The 15,582-nt window shown below is 43.2% G+C and overlaps 1 protein-coding gene across 1 annotated transcript in view; it reads left to right on the top strand.

Moving 5' to 3' along the window:
* kcng4a (potassium voltage-gated channel, subfamily G, member 4a) overlaps positions 1-14,275 on the top strand; it is a 31,729-nt gene extending 17,454 nt beyond the window's left edge. Inside the window, exon 4 of the mRNA XM_039809417.1 lies at positions 12,557-14,275. Coding sequence (XP_039665351.1) covers positions 12,557-13,432 — 876 coding nt within the window. The 3' untranslated portion in view covers positions 13,433-14,275. The remainder of the gene's footprint in view (positions 1-12,556) is intronic.
* The last annotated feature ends 1,307 nt before the right edge of the window (positions 14,276-15,582 follow it).

The raw sequence follows: 15,582 nt of genomic DNA on the forward strand, positions 1-15,582 counted from the left end.
AAATGTTGCAGCAAGGCAACAGACAGTCTGGTACCAACGAATGCAACAGCTCTTTCTTTGGCAATCAGACACTAATTGTTGATTAGGAGCAGATGTGGAGGCAGCAACAGATCCGGGCTGATTAACGATGAACCACAGGTGTGCTGATTAACAATGAACCACAGGTGTGCAGGGCAGGACAGCACACTGGGGACACCTATAAACCTTTTCACAGCAGACATGTTGACATGTCATAATAGGAAAAGCACAGGTGTATTGAAAACCATTAATGATGGCTGTATTCCACTTAGGAGAGGTCCTGGTATTGTGCATGCTGACTCACTGAAATAGCTTACTGGGACACTTGATGGAATTGAGCCATCGTTAAGGTTATCAATTTCAGCTGTGCTTTTCCTACTATGACAAGTCAAAAATGTCTGCTGTGAAAAAGCTCCTTTGGGCAGGTGAGGAATCACACACGCAGGTAAAACAGAAACATCGTAGAAAGAGAGAAGAACGGAGGGCAGATGAGGATGGAGAGAAGGACACCTGTGGCCAACGCAATACACAAAACACACACGTGCAAACACAACACACCAGCAGCTCTATTCCCCCGAGGTTATATACTGAGCAGCAGGTGTCCACCCCTGCACAGTTGCCCTCTCTGATCACTGCAGCACATCAGAATCTTATTCGAGCTACACTAAAATCAAACACCCCCTTCGCACTGCAGCTCCAGCCTGTCATAACCAATGTCAAACGCACCCTTTGCAATGTGCCACTGCATTCCTACGTGCAGCCTGCAGAGCCAGCAGCTGGTGTGTGTGTGTGTGTGTGTGTGTGTTCTTGTTTAACTATATTTGTGGGGTCCAAAAACCGGGAGTCCAGTATACTTTAAAGGGCAATTGTTAATACTTGGTTTTAGGATTAGGGATAGAATTAGGTTATAGTTAGGGTAAGGGTTAAGGTTAGGCATTTATTAGGGTAAGGGGCTAGGGAATGCATTATGTCAATGACGGGTCCCCACAAAGATAGTGCCACAAACCTGTGTGTGTGTGTGTGTGTGTGTACACACTCTTCTCATCGCTGATGCACTTATAACATCTTGAATTTGATGAGACACTAAATGCTTTAGAACATTGGATGATAAACTAACAACATAACAACACTGAATTGCTTTTACAGAATTTTGTAGAGGAAACTGTAGGCCCCTTGTGTGTCCTCCCTTGTGTGTGGATGCTATGTTAAGCAATTTATTGTTCAATCCCATTTTTTGAGTTTTTAACAATACACCACCTTCATTTTCATAATATATTTGATGAAACACTCCTGGAAGCGAGACCCTATCAAACTTGAAAGCGAAAACCTCATTTGCTCGTGTGTGTGTGTGTGTGTGTGTGTGTGTGTGTGTGTAGCATGCTGACAGATGGAGAATAGAGACTTATGTGGTGTGAAGGGAACACTATGTTTCAGACATCAGCTCATCTTTTCCTCATCAACTGATCTTGTAATCCCTTTCTCCTGTATCCTTCTACACCGTTTAGCCACCTACTCTTCCTCCATCTACTGTCCTCTTTTCTCTGTTCTATCTATCTATCCTCAGTCAGTGGACAGCATGTCTTGGGAGGCTGGGCGGCTGTTTGATGCTCTTTTATCATCATACATATCAAGGTTTCTTGCAAATGAATAGGTGCAATCTCAGCTCTATAATGCATCCTGTGTGCATTTGTGCATACATGCAGGTATCAGGTTACAGGACACCTGCCCGATGATGGATAGAGGTGTCGTAACCCCTTAAATAACCCATGTTTAGGGAACATAGGCCTTGATGTGCAGAATTTCAGCGAAGGCCAGGGCTGTGGCTTTCTTTCTCTGTGTCTTTTCTGTCTCTGTGGTGGCCTTCCGTCCCTTCCCTCCTCTCTTCTCCTCTTTCTTCTAGAAGCTTTAAAAAGTGAGTGCAAGGTCAGTACAGCAGCATTGAGAAACAGCGTTCAGTGGTGGCAAAGTATGTTCGAGGTCTGCTGCCAGGTGAAGCCGATCGATGGGCCGTATCCTTTCTTTTGTTCCCTATTATGCTCAAACCCGTGGAATTTGGTAGGATTATCAAGGGGGGCTTTTTTTTTTTTACCTCATTGGGAGGGAGATGAAGAGATGGCTGCAGAGTTAGAGACGTGCTGTGACGGAGGCGGAGAATGAAATTAAAAGTTAGAATAAAACACCAGGGAGCACTCCTAAGGGTGATAACCAAATTTTAAACACGCTGAGAGTTTTTTTAGTCATGCTCTATATCATCCATGCAAAAGTATTACAGCTGTATGTAGTGAGAGTCGTCCTAATTACCATCTGGAGACAGTGAAACTTAGAGCTTTATCTGATCTACAAGTAGAAGGAAAACACATTCATAATTCAGAGCTATAGAAGCTTTCTCTTGTCTGACAATCAAGAGGCGCATTTACACTTCAAACCCGACTGACCCTGCTGAGGAGGCATCCGGTAGCTGTCTCAAAGCACACTGATGGGTCACTCGCAGGCAGAGGCTGTCAACAAGAATGTAAAACTCAATTGGTGCTGGCAAAACAGCAAGATGCAGCCAGTAGTATTCATGATATGCTTACATGATAATAATTTAAAGACAGCACAAATTAACATCATGTGTTTTCCTCCCTTCAGGAAGGTGTGTGTGTGTGTATGTGTGTGTGTGTGTGTGTGTGTGTGTGTGTGTGTGTGTGTGTGTAGCATCCTGACAGATGGAGAATAGAGACTTATGTGGTGTGAAGGGAACCCTATGTTTCAGATGTCAGCTCATCTTTTCCTCATCAACTGATCTTGTAATCCCTTTCTCCTGTATCCTTCTACACCGTTTAGCCACCTATTCTTCCTCCATCTACTGTCCTCTTTGCTCTGTTCTATCTATCTATCCTCCCCACTATACCTCCGTCATTTTTCTCCATCAGGGTGTTTGTGTTAAAGTGCCCATATTATGAAAAAATCACTTTTTCTGGGATTTGGGGTGTTATTTTGTGTCTCTGGTGCTTCCACCCGCATACAAACGTGGGAAAAAAAACATCCATGCTGTTTTGAGTGAGATATGGGTTTCTGAATGTGTCCTGCCTTCAGTCTCCGGGTGAGCTGGTCAAAATCGGCAGGGCCGTCTACATCATCGGCCGAAACATGTGGTGTGTGCTAATCACTTTAGCTAATACAACATCAGCTAGCTGTTTCTCCAACTTTGGTCAGTACAAGGCAGGATTAGCCGGGAGACTTCTTCTAAACAAGGGCGCACTTCCAACTTTGCGTGGAATACCTGCAGACGAGGGACATGTAGTTCTATAGAGTTGTAGCAGTGTTTTGCCATTGAGAACGAGGTGGCTAACCGCTAGCAGCGCTAGCTTCTAGCTAGTAGCGCAGTACCTAGCTACTGCGCATGTGCGACTCCCAACAAAGATGGGATAGAAGTGTGATGTCTCACTCTGCAGCTAAAGAGGAGAGCTCAACACACAGCATGAAAAGAGGAGCTGCAGCAATGTGCAGTACAACAAAAATATGCTGTTTTTTGAAAAGTAAACCATGAAAACCTATTCTGGTACAACCTCAAAATACTATTATGAACCTGAACATGAGCATAATATGGGCGCTTTAAGCTGTAGGTCTGTGTCAGTTATAGGACACTCAGCAGCCTTTACAGCAGCCTCATATGGGGGTAAAACCAATTAACCCAAAACCATTAACCCACACAACCTGATAATTATTACAAGTTATACAGTTTGTATTACATTACATTACATATCATGCATGCCATAAATGCCAGACGTTTAATCAGAGAGGTGACTGCAAAAACCAACCAATTACACTGCAGAGTCAGAGCCAACTCTAGCTTGTCATTATAAGGATCATCCAGTATAGGCTGCAATAGGGCAAACTGTCTTCATATTCTAGGACATTAGATATTGAGGCATTTCCCTCTAAAATCAGCATCAATAATCACATTGCACCCAGCTATTTATCTTTTTCTCCTCCCAAGAACAAAAATGTCGAAGTTACATAAAGATCTATTCCCTTTCCAGCTCGAAATGCCTCAAATCAATTCCCCCCATCTCTGACTGACTGTCAGTGTGGCTAAATGTAGCTGTCAAAAAACAAACATAATATTTTTGTCTTGTTTTAGCGGGTAGTAGAAAAGTTCCACCGGTCAATATATAATCACCACTTAAGAAACCTATAAGTTATGATCATATTTTTTTCGTTTTTTTTCTCAATGACAAGACACACAACATCACAATTGTGGTTGGCTTAGGTGGTTACAGTCAAAATGTAGACACAAACAGCAGGTCTGATCAGATATCATACTGGAAGATGAGTGGGCTTACCGTTTGAATGAAAAGAGCAAAAGAGTCAGTCCTAACCAGCCTCATGACACTACTTCAGATAGTCTTTTTAAATTGCCTTATAGACTAAAGGGAATAACTTCAACCATATGTTATTAGTTTTCCCTTTGAAATGATCCTCATTTAGGCAATTCAGACAAATCATGTGTGTGAGTAGGTCTACAATAAAGCTTTTGATGACAATGTAACAGAATCTCTCACATAGTCATGATCTCATCCATCCCCCAAAACCTACTGGAAAGACATTTTAAAATGTCACACACTGTACAATTACCACTTGCTCAATGTTCGCTCATAACAAAGTGCCAATATCCCTCACACATACTTTGATTGTGGATGAAGGACATGTAATTCTGTAACTAATGGACAAAAGAAGATACATAATGAAAAGCAGTTCAAATGTAGCAGAAGGTGCTCAAGTCGCATTTTACAAGTCACCTGCTTCATTTAAGTATTCATGGCTATTGACTAACCCTTGTGAAAAGATGACACTGTATGGTGTCCCTTGGGTTTGAGATTTCTTCTACAGTGCATGTGCTTCAGTTTATTGTAGACTGACCACCTTCCTCTCTGTGGGATTCTGTGGGGGTGGTTTTCGGCATGTGGTAACTTCAGATGTCCCTGTCCCTAGAATGCCTTGGACAATGATTCCCCCTCGCTGCACTCTTTGAGACGTGTTAATACAGAAGGATCATGTGAAACACCGTGTGAGACAGCTGCTGGGGTGAACAATGTCTGTGCTGAAATGAGTACGAGAGTCGTACAGAAGAGATAAGGTCAGGGAGATAGGGTATTGTGTGTGAAAGTGTGTATTTGAAAGAGAGAGAGAGACTGCTGTAACAAATGGCCTATCAAGCAGAGGGTGAGAACAGTGCCGCGAAGCCCTGATAGGCCTAATGTCAGCGCGCGCGAGAGAGAAAGAGCGGCGAGGAAGGATGAAATGAGAATAAATGAGAGGGAGAGAGTGCACGTGAGAGACATAACGTGAGCTGTGGGGAGAACATTTATGAAAGATTGATACAGGACAGCCAGCCAAGCAGAAATCTCAGCGGGACTGGACATCAGATGGAGAAAACACAAGGAATGCAGGTTGTAGTAGAGAGGAAGAGAGTAAAGGTTAATATGTAGTCAGCGATTTATTGAAGCGGTAATTTAGTCAGTCCTTCAGATTCTCTGGAGGGAGGAGTCATGGACTGTTCAGATGAAGCCATTATTTATAATGTGAAAGGTCCCCAAAGACAATTTGACTCTGCCGGTCCCTTCAGCTTTGCATTGAGCCATTTTTAGCTCATCGTTCTGCTGTTATAAACCTTGTTTCCAGGTGCAACCAGCAACCTTGCACCAAACTGCAGACAGATAAAGACATTAGCTTAATGGCGGACATAGTGGAGCATTTACGTTTGTAGCAGCCAAACAGGCAGATATTTCCCTCAGGAGTCAGTGGATGCCAAAAGAGTTGAAAGGAGAGTAAAAGGGAGTAGACGTTCATATGTCAGGTAGTCAGAAACACGACTTCCCAGGAATGCTAACGTTGCTTTCTATCTGCTGAGTCTGTAATACGCAACTGTTCACTAAAACTTCATTAAGTTATTATATGTCAAATGTTGTGTGTTTCTGTCCTGGCTGCTTCCCTGAAGTGAAACCTTCTGTAGCCATAACACACTGGCCAGGGTTCTTTTTTACATAAGATTTTAATTTGACATGAAACTGTCTATCAATAGCAAACATTCCAAGTGTAAGGACTTTAAAGCCATTTACAATTGTTCATTTTTGATTGATTATGCTGTAATAATGTTCAGAAACATTTTGAAGTGGTGACGATTCATGACACATTTTGTAGTTTCCTAACAGCACATAACATTCCCAAAATTTAGAAAACCATTTGGTGCAATAAGGATTATGGAAAGGCTGATATCAACTTATTTGCAAGTCTTTAACATTGGATTTACAGCATACTTAGGGGGAAAAAAATACAACCCTCCTAAAGCTGAATTGATCTTTAGTATTACCAGAACGTTTTTATTACCGCTTAAAGTCATAACACGGCACTTGGATTATTATCTGACAAAAATGTACTGTCACTTTGGAGACATGCCACTGAACATTCGCTGTTATGTTATCGTGTGCCAGTCAATTCAAACTCATGCTGCGCAGCCAAATATTGTTCAAACTCACAGAACTGTAATTGAAATACTTCACTTTTGAAATTATTTGAAGATCAAAATAGTTCCAAAAACATGACGTTTGTCAGGCTGAATAATTGCAGCCATAGAAAACATGTCTTGTGTTTGAATATTTCACTTATGTAGCCTCAATGTGGATTTAGAACAAGTTAATGCATCCTGTTAATAAGACTAGAAGATGAGGATTTTTTTTCCCACTTTAAAGCCACATAAAGCTGTTCTAAAATGTATTTGAAATGTATTAAATATGGATCAAAATGCCTACCGGAAACACGAAAGGCCTCGCTCATAGTGACAAAACCCACAGAGAATTATCACCTGACTCTGCAGTTCCTCTCAGCACGACAGAGCATTCTGGCGTCCTTCAGATGGATCATTTACTCTCACCGCTCTCGTCGACTGTTTCCAGATGCAGCAGGCAGACTGACAACGTTAGCAACTAGCTGGTGACTGAGCAGAGTATTTAGCAGCTAAAGAGCTAGTTATTTCCCGCAGGAGTTGGTGGAGAGCAAAACCGAGCTAAAAGCAGGGTGAATATTGGATTCAGATCAGATGGTCAGAAACACATCTCCAATAAATGCTAATGTTGCACTTTGTCTGTGTAAATAAGCAATTGTTTGCTAGAAAGTTTGCCATCTCCGCTTTATAAGGTGATTATATAGCTTGCACTACTTCAAATACAATTTGGAGGAACAAGAGGGGCCCATTAACAGTTTGCTAATGGGCTCAAATGATATAGGCTGCTGTAGTTCTAACAAAAGATGGATGTAGAATATATACAGCCTAGGGCTTCTACTATTATCACTATTACCAGAATCACTGTGAATTTACAGTGTAAAAAAGTGATTGGTTTTTGAATGGATGCACGAAGGGAAATGTTCAACCTGATCTCACAGAATTCCGTGAAATGAACACGGCCCATTAACTCAAAATCTGTGGCAGTTTCACGGAATCGCAAAAAATTCCGTGATGGGCCCACGGAAGAATTCCGTCAAACACAGCCCCTTAAGTTAAGGAAAAGGTCGTGGGTGAGCTTACGTTTCCATGACACGCGGGACAACAACGGGATGGTTGGGTTTAGGAAAACAATAACGGGTTTAGGAAACCTGACATGCGGGACACGATCCTCGGTCTCCTGGGTGAAAGTCCTGTGTTTGACCCATCCACCACCCCAACAATCCTCCCTACGCGGATTTTCGGGCTTTCACACTACTTGCTACCGTAATAATAATAATGCTACGTCATCTTCTCATTGACTTTACACTGGCATTGTTTTCCGTGGTGGCCACACAGAATGTTCACACATTCCGTGCCACCACCACGTAATGTAGTGTTAACAGTTCGTGATCATTTCACGGAATTCTGTGAGACCAGGCTGGAAATGTTCTAAAGTCAAAATGTAATTGACTGTACAACACTAGGAATTACACATACTCACATCACTCTGTAGGAATGAAGTGAAAGGCCAAGAGTCACACTGGGAGGAGAATCATTGAGAAAGACAGAGAGGACACGGGTGATAAATGAGAGAGGGAGGAATGGGACACGTGTGTAAAGGATGCATCATGCGTAGAGGAACAGTGGAGGGAGTTGCGTTTCACTTAGAGGAACACTGAATGAATGATGGCATTAAAACAGAAAGATAGTGGTGTGAGGGAACAGAGAATGAAGGATGAGAGGGAGGGAGTCCAGAGAGGGTGATGAAGGAGGAAACAGAATGAGTGATGAGAAGGTGGAGACAGAGGCAGGACGAGAAAAGAAAGGGTGGCAGAGAGAGAATAGAAGGGTGAGAGGGAAGAAAAATAGATGAGACACACAATGGCGGAGAGATAAACGATGAGCGTGAACGATGAGAAAAGTGGGAGAAAATGGGGAAAGCTAATAGGCCGAGAGAACACACAAATAATGTCCACCTTAATGATATATATCAAGTCACATTGTCATATTAGGTGTGAAAACAAGTAAAGAATTCTGATGCAGTTTAACTTTATAGAAATGCAAAAAGACGTAAGAGCATCTTGATCTGTCTGAGGAACATGCATACTGTGCAAAAAGATGCATGTCAGCTACGTCAGACCGAAAATACAAGACCAGGGCGTTGCCTGAGGAGAGTCTTACCGAGAAAAACGACATTCAGTTGTTTGAGCAATAATTAAAGGAATATTTCACCGCTGGAAAGCTGAATATATCTTTAAATTGGGTCACTTATGTAGTAGAAATGTGAAAAAAAAATTGAAATTGGTGCCTTCTAGGCCGAGAAAAGCCAGAATATGTGTTTTGGTCTTATATGGATGAAAAACACCAAATCCCAGAATGCACCTGCTTCGTTGCTTTGAGTCCACTCCTAAGCCACGGCTACCGCTTGACAGACCGACAGAGGCATTCAACTCAACTCAAGCGTGTTTTACTGTCATTTCAACCATATACACGAAACAACGTTTCATCGTGACTCAAGTGGTGTTACACATTTAACATATATAAAAACGACATTATATAAAAACGACATACGAAACAGGCTACATTTAGTACACACACTTTATAGGCTCCGTAAAGTTCAGCTAACGCATACTAGCATTAGCGCTTGGTGGGCTGTAAACACCGAGCATAAAGACAGCCGTGAATTAGTGTGTAATGTAGAATGGTCGGCATTTAACAGTCACAAACTCCACCAGCAGTTAGCAGTTAAATGGATACAAATCACCACATTTCTGCGCCACTCGGTGTTAACACAGCCCACCTCTTTTACCTGGCGACAGAGCATCTCTAGCTCGGAGGGCTAGCAGGCCTGGTAGCTGGACAGTCCGGTACACTATTCAGGCAGGTTTCCACAACAACAAAAACACGGCAGTCTCTGAACTCACGTTGGGAGTGTTGTTGAAGTTGGATGTAGTCCAGTTTGTGGTCTAAATGAGCGGACACTTGCAAGCAGGATCCGTAGAAGTTCAGCTAACCGTATACTAGCATTGGTGTAGCTAAACACAGAGTATAAACACAGCCGTGAATTAGCGTGGAATGTCGAATGGTCGGCATTTAACAGTCACAAGCTCCACCAGCAGTTAGCAGTAGCTAGTTGGATTTTATTTCTACACCAGTCCGTTTAACACAGCCCACCTCCACGGGCCGGCGAGAGCAGCCTGGTAGCTGGATAGTCCCGGTTCCGGTACACTGTTGTTCAGGCATGTTTCCACAACAACAAAAACACAGCAGTCACTGAACTCACGTTGGGATTTTCGTTGAAGGAGGATGTAGTCCAGCTTGTTGTTTAATGAGCAGACACTTGCAAGCAGGATGGCTGGGACAGGTGGACAGCTAGCGTTAGCTTTCCACCTAGCCGATGAGGATGTCCCCTAGCCGGCTAGCGGCATTGAGCGACACCGCTGGTCTCCGTGCGAAGCGGGCTCACGTAGTGTGCCGATTATTGCGTCTATAATACGCGTTTCCTCCATATTCTCCGATCTGTACCGATGTATCCCGGTGGTACACACGTCCGGTAGTTTGAATGCAGATAATTGTTGTAAATGTTTTCTGCTGAAAACCCGAAAGCCTGTTTAGCGAAGATTCAAGATGGCTGACAGTCGTTTTCATTCGGAATACCTCGGCCAGACTCGGAAGTCCAACCCCCTGTGGGCGTGTTGAAAACATACGGAAGTAGATCCTACTACTGGCTGTAGTCCTTTGCCTCTGGCCCAAAAATCTTCCAATGACGCAAAAATCGTCATTTTTCCAGGCCCCAAATGCAGAAATCTCTTGTCTCAATGGGACATGAGGGAGGGAGGCACGGTCATTCAGAAATACTATCGGGTTTCTACTGATACAAAGCTGAATGCTAAATCGGTGAAGTATCCCTTTAAATATAGGAAATGGCTGGAGCAAGAGAGGGGGAAAAGAATGTGGTCGGGTGGAGGGATGGGTCAAACGGTTTAATCTGCAGTGATATATAACAGTTTTACAAAACACTGACAAATGATGTCGTACTGCTGATCGGGGCATCAGATTACAAAGGGGTTTATATGTGTTGCTCTGGAGGCAATTGGGGAAAAAAAAGTGTAATTTGGAGGTCTTGTTGAGTGTCCCTAAAGGCGTTGACACACCAACAAGATAAGACAAGGTCGGTGACTCAAGTCTGTTCAGTGTGTTCCGTGCCATCATCAGTCGGAGGAGCCGTCAGAGTTCATTTTGGCCGATTTGACGTGTTGAATCAGCAAGTGGGCAGTCGGACTCAATGACCAATCTGATTGGTGGAGTGCTAGCCCTTGACTAGCGACTCAGTGCACGAGAAAACCGGAGCTGACAACGCCAGTATCTTCTTATTACTAGCCATCGTATTTTCTTCCGTTCAGCGAGTCATGACAACAACGATCCTTCTTGACTACTATCAACGCTCTCTGATGAAAACATTGACAGACGACAGCGTGTGTTCCGTCATTTCCGGTTTTCATTTTTTGGGCGACAATACAGATTAGCGCCACCTGCTGTTATGGAGACGTATTACGTCTCGCGCAGAACGTACGCTCAAGTCGGCGTCGCTTCGGTGTGTTTCAAGGCACTTTTTTGACCTCGGGGAGACTGATCAGTCCGACTGCCTTTTCTGCCGACAGTCGGCCGTCAGGTTGACAAAGAAGTGGCAACCACCATGGCTAACTGTGATAGGCTAAAAGCATCAGTATGCTTCAAAGTGCTTGTTGGGTGGTTGAACAGCGTATAAAAAACCCTGCCCCCCAAACATTTTGGATAGTGGAATTGGGAAGGCTGCATGCACGCGACTATCTGAAACAGACAATCAATGGCCTTCACATCGCTACTTCTGTCACACCTTTAACCCATTTATACAATTAATCGCGCCCCTATCCCTGTCTCTGATGGCAGGCTTTTAGATAGATAGATAGATAGATAGATAGATAGATAGATAGATTTTTATTGATCATTGAAAAATGGGAAATAACGGTGTTATGCAGCAGCAAAATATCAGACACACAGCACACATACAGAGTATACATTAAATAATAGGAAACAATATACATGAAATAATACTGAAAACTACACGGGCAATATTTAAAATATATACAATTTGGAAATAAAATGTTTCAATATATATAGATAAACTTAATGTGCAAGTTGGGGAGCAAAAATGTACAACTGTTTAGCCCCGCCTTCCAGTGAGGTCATTTGTAACGGCTATAAACACTTTTGCCTACAGACTTGTTAAACAACAAAGCCAGTTGCATCAAGCATACCCCGGCCTTACTGTAAGAAAAACAGTTTACTTCGGCACACTTTTTTCATTAAACTTTCACCTCTTCTAATGTTAAGTATTCCTCTCACGGAATGCAAATTAAATATGTACAACAATAGACACATTAGAGAGAATAAATTTGCCAACTCGTCATGGAAATTCATTCATTAGTGGTTAATGAATTCAAAACTTGTTATTTGGAGCCATCATTAGTGGAAATGTATCATTTTGTATTGGCGTATTGGTGAAAATAAATCTTCCTCTTTTTCTTAAGTATGAAAAAAGACTCAATAATACATTAAGAGGTTGCAAATATTTTCTGCAGCAGGATTTGGATGTGTGAGGAGGTGGAATACAGGCTAATTTGTAGATAAAGGGAAAGTGACAGTCGGATAGGTTAGTTTTTATTATTGCTTTTCCTTGCTACTGTAGTTAGAGGGCACGCTAACCTGAGTGCTTTCTGTCACCACTCCCACTGTGTCACATTAATATTTGAAACCTTCCCTAATAAAATAATTTATTGATTGTGTCACCGCATTATCTATCAGTGGTGCTGGAGTAGCTTTAGCATACTGAGGGACTGCAGCTCATGATTTATGAATGATTACCGAGGGTGATTATCTGACCTCAGGACTTTTGTCTTCTCTCCATCTCACCCCATCTGTCTTGCTCCCTGTCAAACTCCTGCTCCTCTCATCCTCAATCTCTCTGTCTCTCTGTCTCTCTGTCTCTCTCTCTCGCTCCCCCCAACCCCTCGCTTTCCCTCTCTCCCTCAGGGTGAGTGTTCCTCTAAGTGCCACAACATGTTCATCATAGAGACGGTGTGCGTGGCCTGGTTCTCCCTGGAGTTCCTGCTTCGGTTCATTCAGGCCGACAGCAAGCTGGACTTCCTCCGCGGGCCGCTCAACATCATCGACGCCATGGCCATCCTTCCCTACTACGTCTCCCTGGTGGTGTCAGAGGAGGACCCAGAACTGGAGCACGAGAGGCCAGGAGGAGGTAAGGGCTACTTGGACAAGCTGGGCCTGGTGTTGAGGATCCTGCGGGCGCTGAGGATTCTCTACGTGATGCGGCTGGCTCGCCACTCTCTTGGCCTGCAGACGCTGGGGCTGACGGTCAGGCGCAGCACTCGGGAGTTTGGCCTCCTCTTGCTTTTTCTCTGCGTGGCCGTCACCCTCTTCTCGCCGCTGGTCCACTTGGCCGAGAGCGAGCTCACGGGCACCCATGACTTCAGCAGCATCCCCGCCTCCTACTGGTGGGCCATTATCTCTATGACGACCGTGGGCTACGGCGACATGGTGCCCAGGTCCATCCCAGGACAGGTTGTGGCGCTGAGCAGCATCCTCAGCGGCATCCTTATCATGGCCTTCCCTGCTACCTCCATCTTCCACATGTTCTCCCGCTCCTACCAAGAGCTCAAGATGGAGCATGACAGGCTGTTCAAAGAGGAGTGCGCGGCAGCTGCGGCTGCTGCCGCCGGGGAAGTGCAGGATGCGGGAGGTGAAGGAGGGGGGGAGAACTCAGCCCCACCTGGGCTGGGATCACATCTGGACAAGAGTAGTGTGCACTCACTGGAGTCTCTTGCTCTGTTAGGGAAAGGTGGTGACGCTGCAGGAAATAACAACCACAGCCTGCCACCAGCAGCTTTCTGAACAGTACTCACACCGATTGACTCAATCCTAAACTTCTAAGAAGATATAAGTCCACTAATCGCTGTGTTGCACACAATAAGTACTGCAAATGATTAATGCTCCAAAGGCCTCACCCCCCACACGGTTGTGAAGGTTATTTGTGTTGCATTGGATAAAAGGAGATTAAACAGACAGCATTTATTTTTGCTCTTTGGTCTGCTGATAAGGAGTGCACAATGTAGACTGCACAGAAACTGAAAGACTTTAAACCCTTTAAATTAGACGGTCCAGTTTGTCTGACCAGAAAGCCTCTGCAGCAATATTAGTAACCGGCTGCTTCCATAAACATGCAATATTCAATCCAAAGTTGCTTTTCCTTCCACTGTGAAAATACTTATAAGCTTAACTGCAACTTTAAGTTTTATTCTTATTACTTTTCAATATGTTGCCTACAGTATGACCGGGAATGTCTCTCATACTGAATACTCTACTTTTCTGTAATGAATTCAAAGAAGTGCTCCTCTAAGTTTATTTTTGAGAAGCTTGAAGCCATGTTCTAAGAAGAAATATAAACAAACAAACCGCTAGTTTGGCCTATATATGATATATGATATATATCCATCTCTCTCTCATTCATTTATGTTTGTACGCTTGGACTCAAAGAGGTGATGGTTTCTACACCCTCCACCGTGAACTCCAGGTAAACTGTGTGAAAATATTGCAGAAGTTATGATCCAAATTGTTGTTTTAAAGGATGGGGAGAAAGAAGGAGGGTTTGTGTGAGAGATTGAGCACTAACAGCCATGACGTGTAGTTTGCAATGCTCCAAATAAAAGCTCTCCTAGTAATCTGAGAGAAATCCATTTTTTGGACTGCAGTTTTTTCTGGGTATGACGGTCTAATCTCCTTGGCTAGCCCAGGAATCAGTGTCCTGCCGGTGAACATTTCTGAGAGAAGAAACAGCTGTCTGAGCCAAACGCACAGATAAGTACTCTGTGAACAATGATTCTATCACAATCCCCTTCTTACATCACCTCCTTGTTTTCATGTGCAAAGTTACACCACTCTGGCAGGGTGCCATGTCTCTTTACAAAACGTAGTAATGGAAGTTAACGTTACATCTTCAGTTCTGGGATATACCAATCCTCTCATTCTCGCCATCCTGGGGTAGCCTCCAAAACGGGCGGGGTTATCCTCCTTTTTCTGAGAAGAGTGGTTAGCCGCTTGGGGTCCAAGAAGGATGTGTAGGCACGCAAGGACATGCCAGATGTGGATGTAATCTAGATTAAAGTTTGGATTAAAAACTCCACAGGCGGGGTTGCTGTCTGAAACTAAACTTTATCTAGTTGCTTGGAATTTGATTTTGCTTTTTTTCCTCCACAAAATCCCAGGAATTCCAATGCAATCGCTTGTGTGGCATCTCTCTCCCATATGCATCCCATTTCACCAGCTCTAGCTCTAGTGAGATTTAGAGTTACAGTGACATTTGTAATTGGAGCTGCTGCAGTAACATATGGCCCAAAATATATCTATGTTGTTTAGAACAATCTAAATGAGGCAATTCAACTTTGCATGATAAGACATGAAGGATTACACACAAGTTAAGGCTATTGTCCATCTGTATACTTAATAGTTTAAGAGACTCTAAAAACAGTTATGGGAATAATGTGTCCTGATATGATTAATAAAGATGCTCATCAGGTAATAAATATATTTTTAGATGTTCTGATGGGTCAATGGGGCTCAGTAGGTTTATTGTTGAAAGGAAAGGGTCAGTCACAACAAGTCATCGCTAGTGCTGATGTAAAAGTGAACTCCCAAAACACCCTTTTCTTGACACTCAAGTGAAGTGAAGTGGCACAAAGAATACCATATTATATGGCATTTTTGGAACTCCTTCAAGGACATTTGCTTTTTAATGGCAAAATTTTAGAATGCAATTAGCTTAATTTAGCTTAGCTTAATTTATCTTGAAGACTGAGAGCAGGGGGAAGCAACTTGCCTGTCAGTTGAATGTTCAAAATATCCCTACTAGCACCTCTAAAACTTACAGAGGATCACATTGTATCTCATCTGTTTACAAAGAGTAATGTAAAAAAAGTTGCGTGTTTTTCTGCCCCAAGGCTGTGGAAAGTTGTGTGGATGGATGAACATTTATATTTGCATAATTT

Source organism: Perca fluviatilis, chromosome 8, assembly GCF_010015445.1.
Source record: "Perca fluviatilis chromosome 8, GENO_Pfluv_1.0, whole genome shotgun sequence".
In the NCBI taxonomy this organism is placed as follows: Eukaryota; Metazoa; Chordata; class Actinopteri; order Perciformes; family Percidae; genus Perca; species Perca fluviatilis.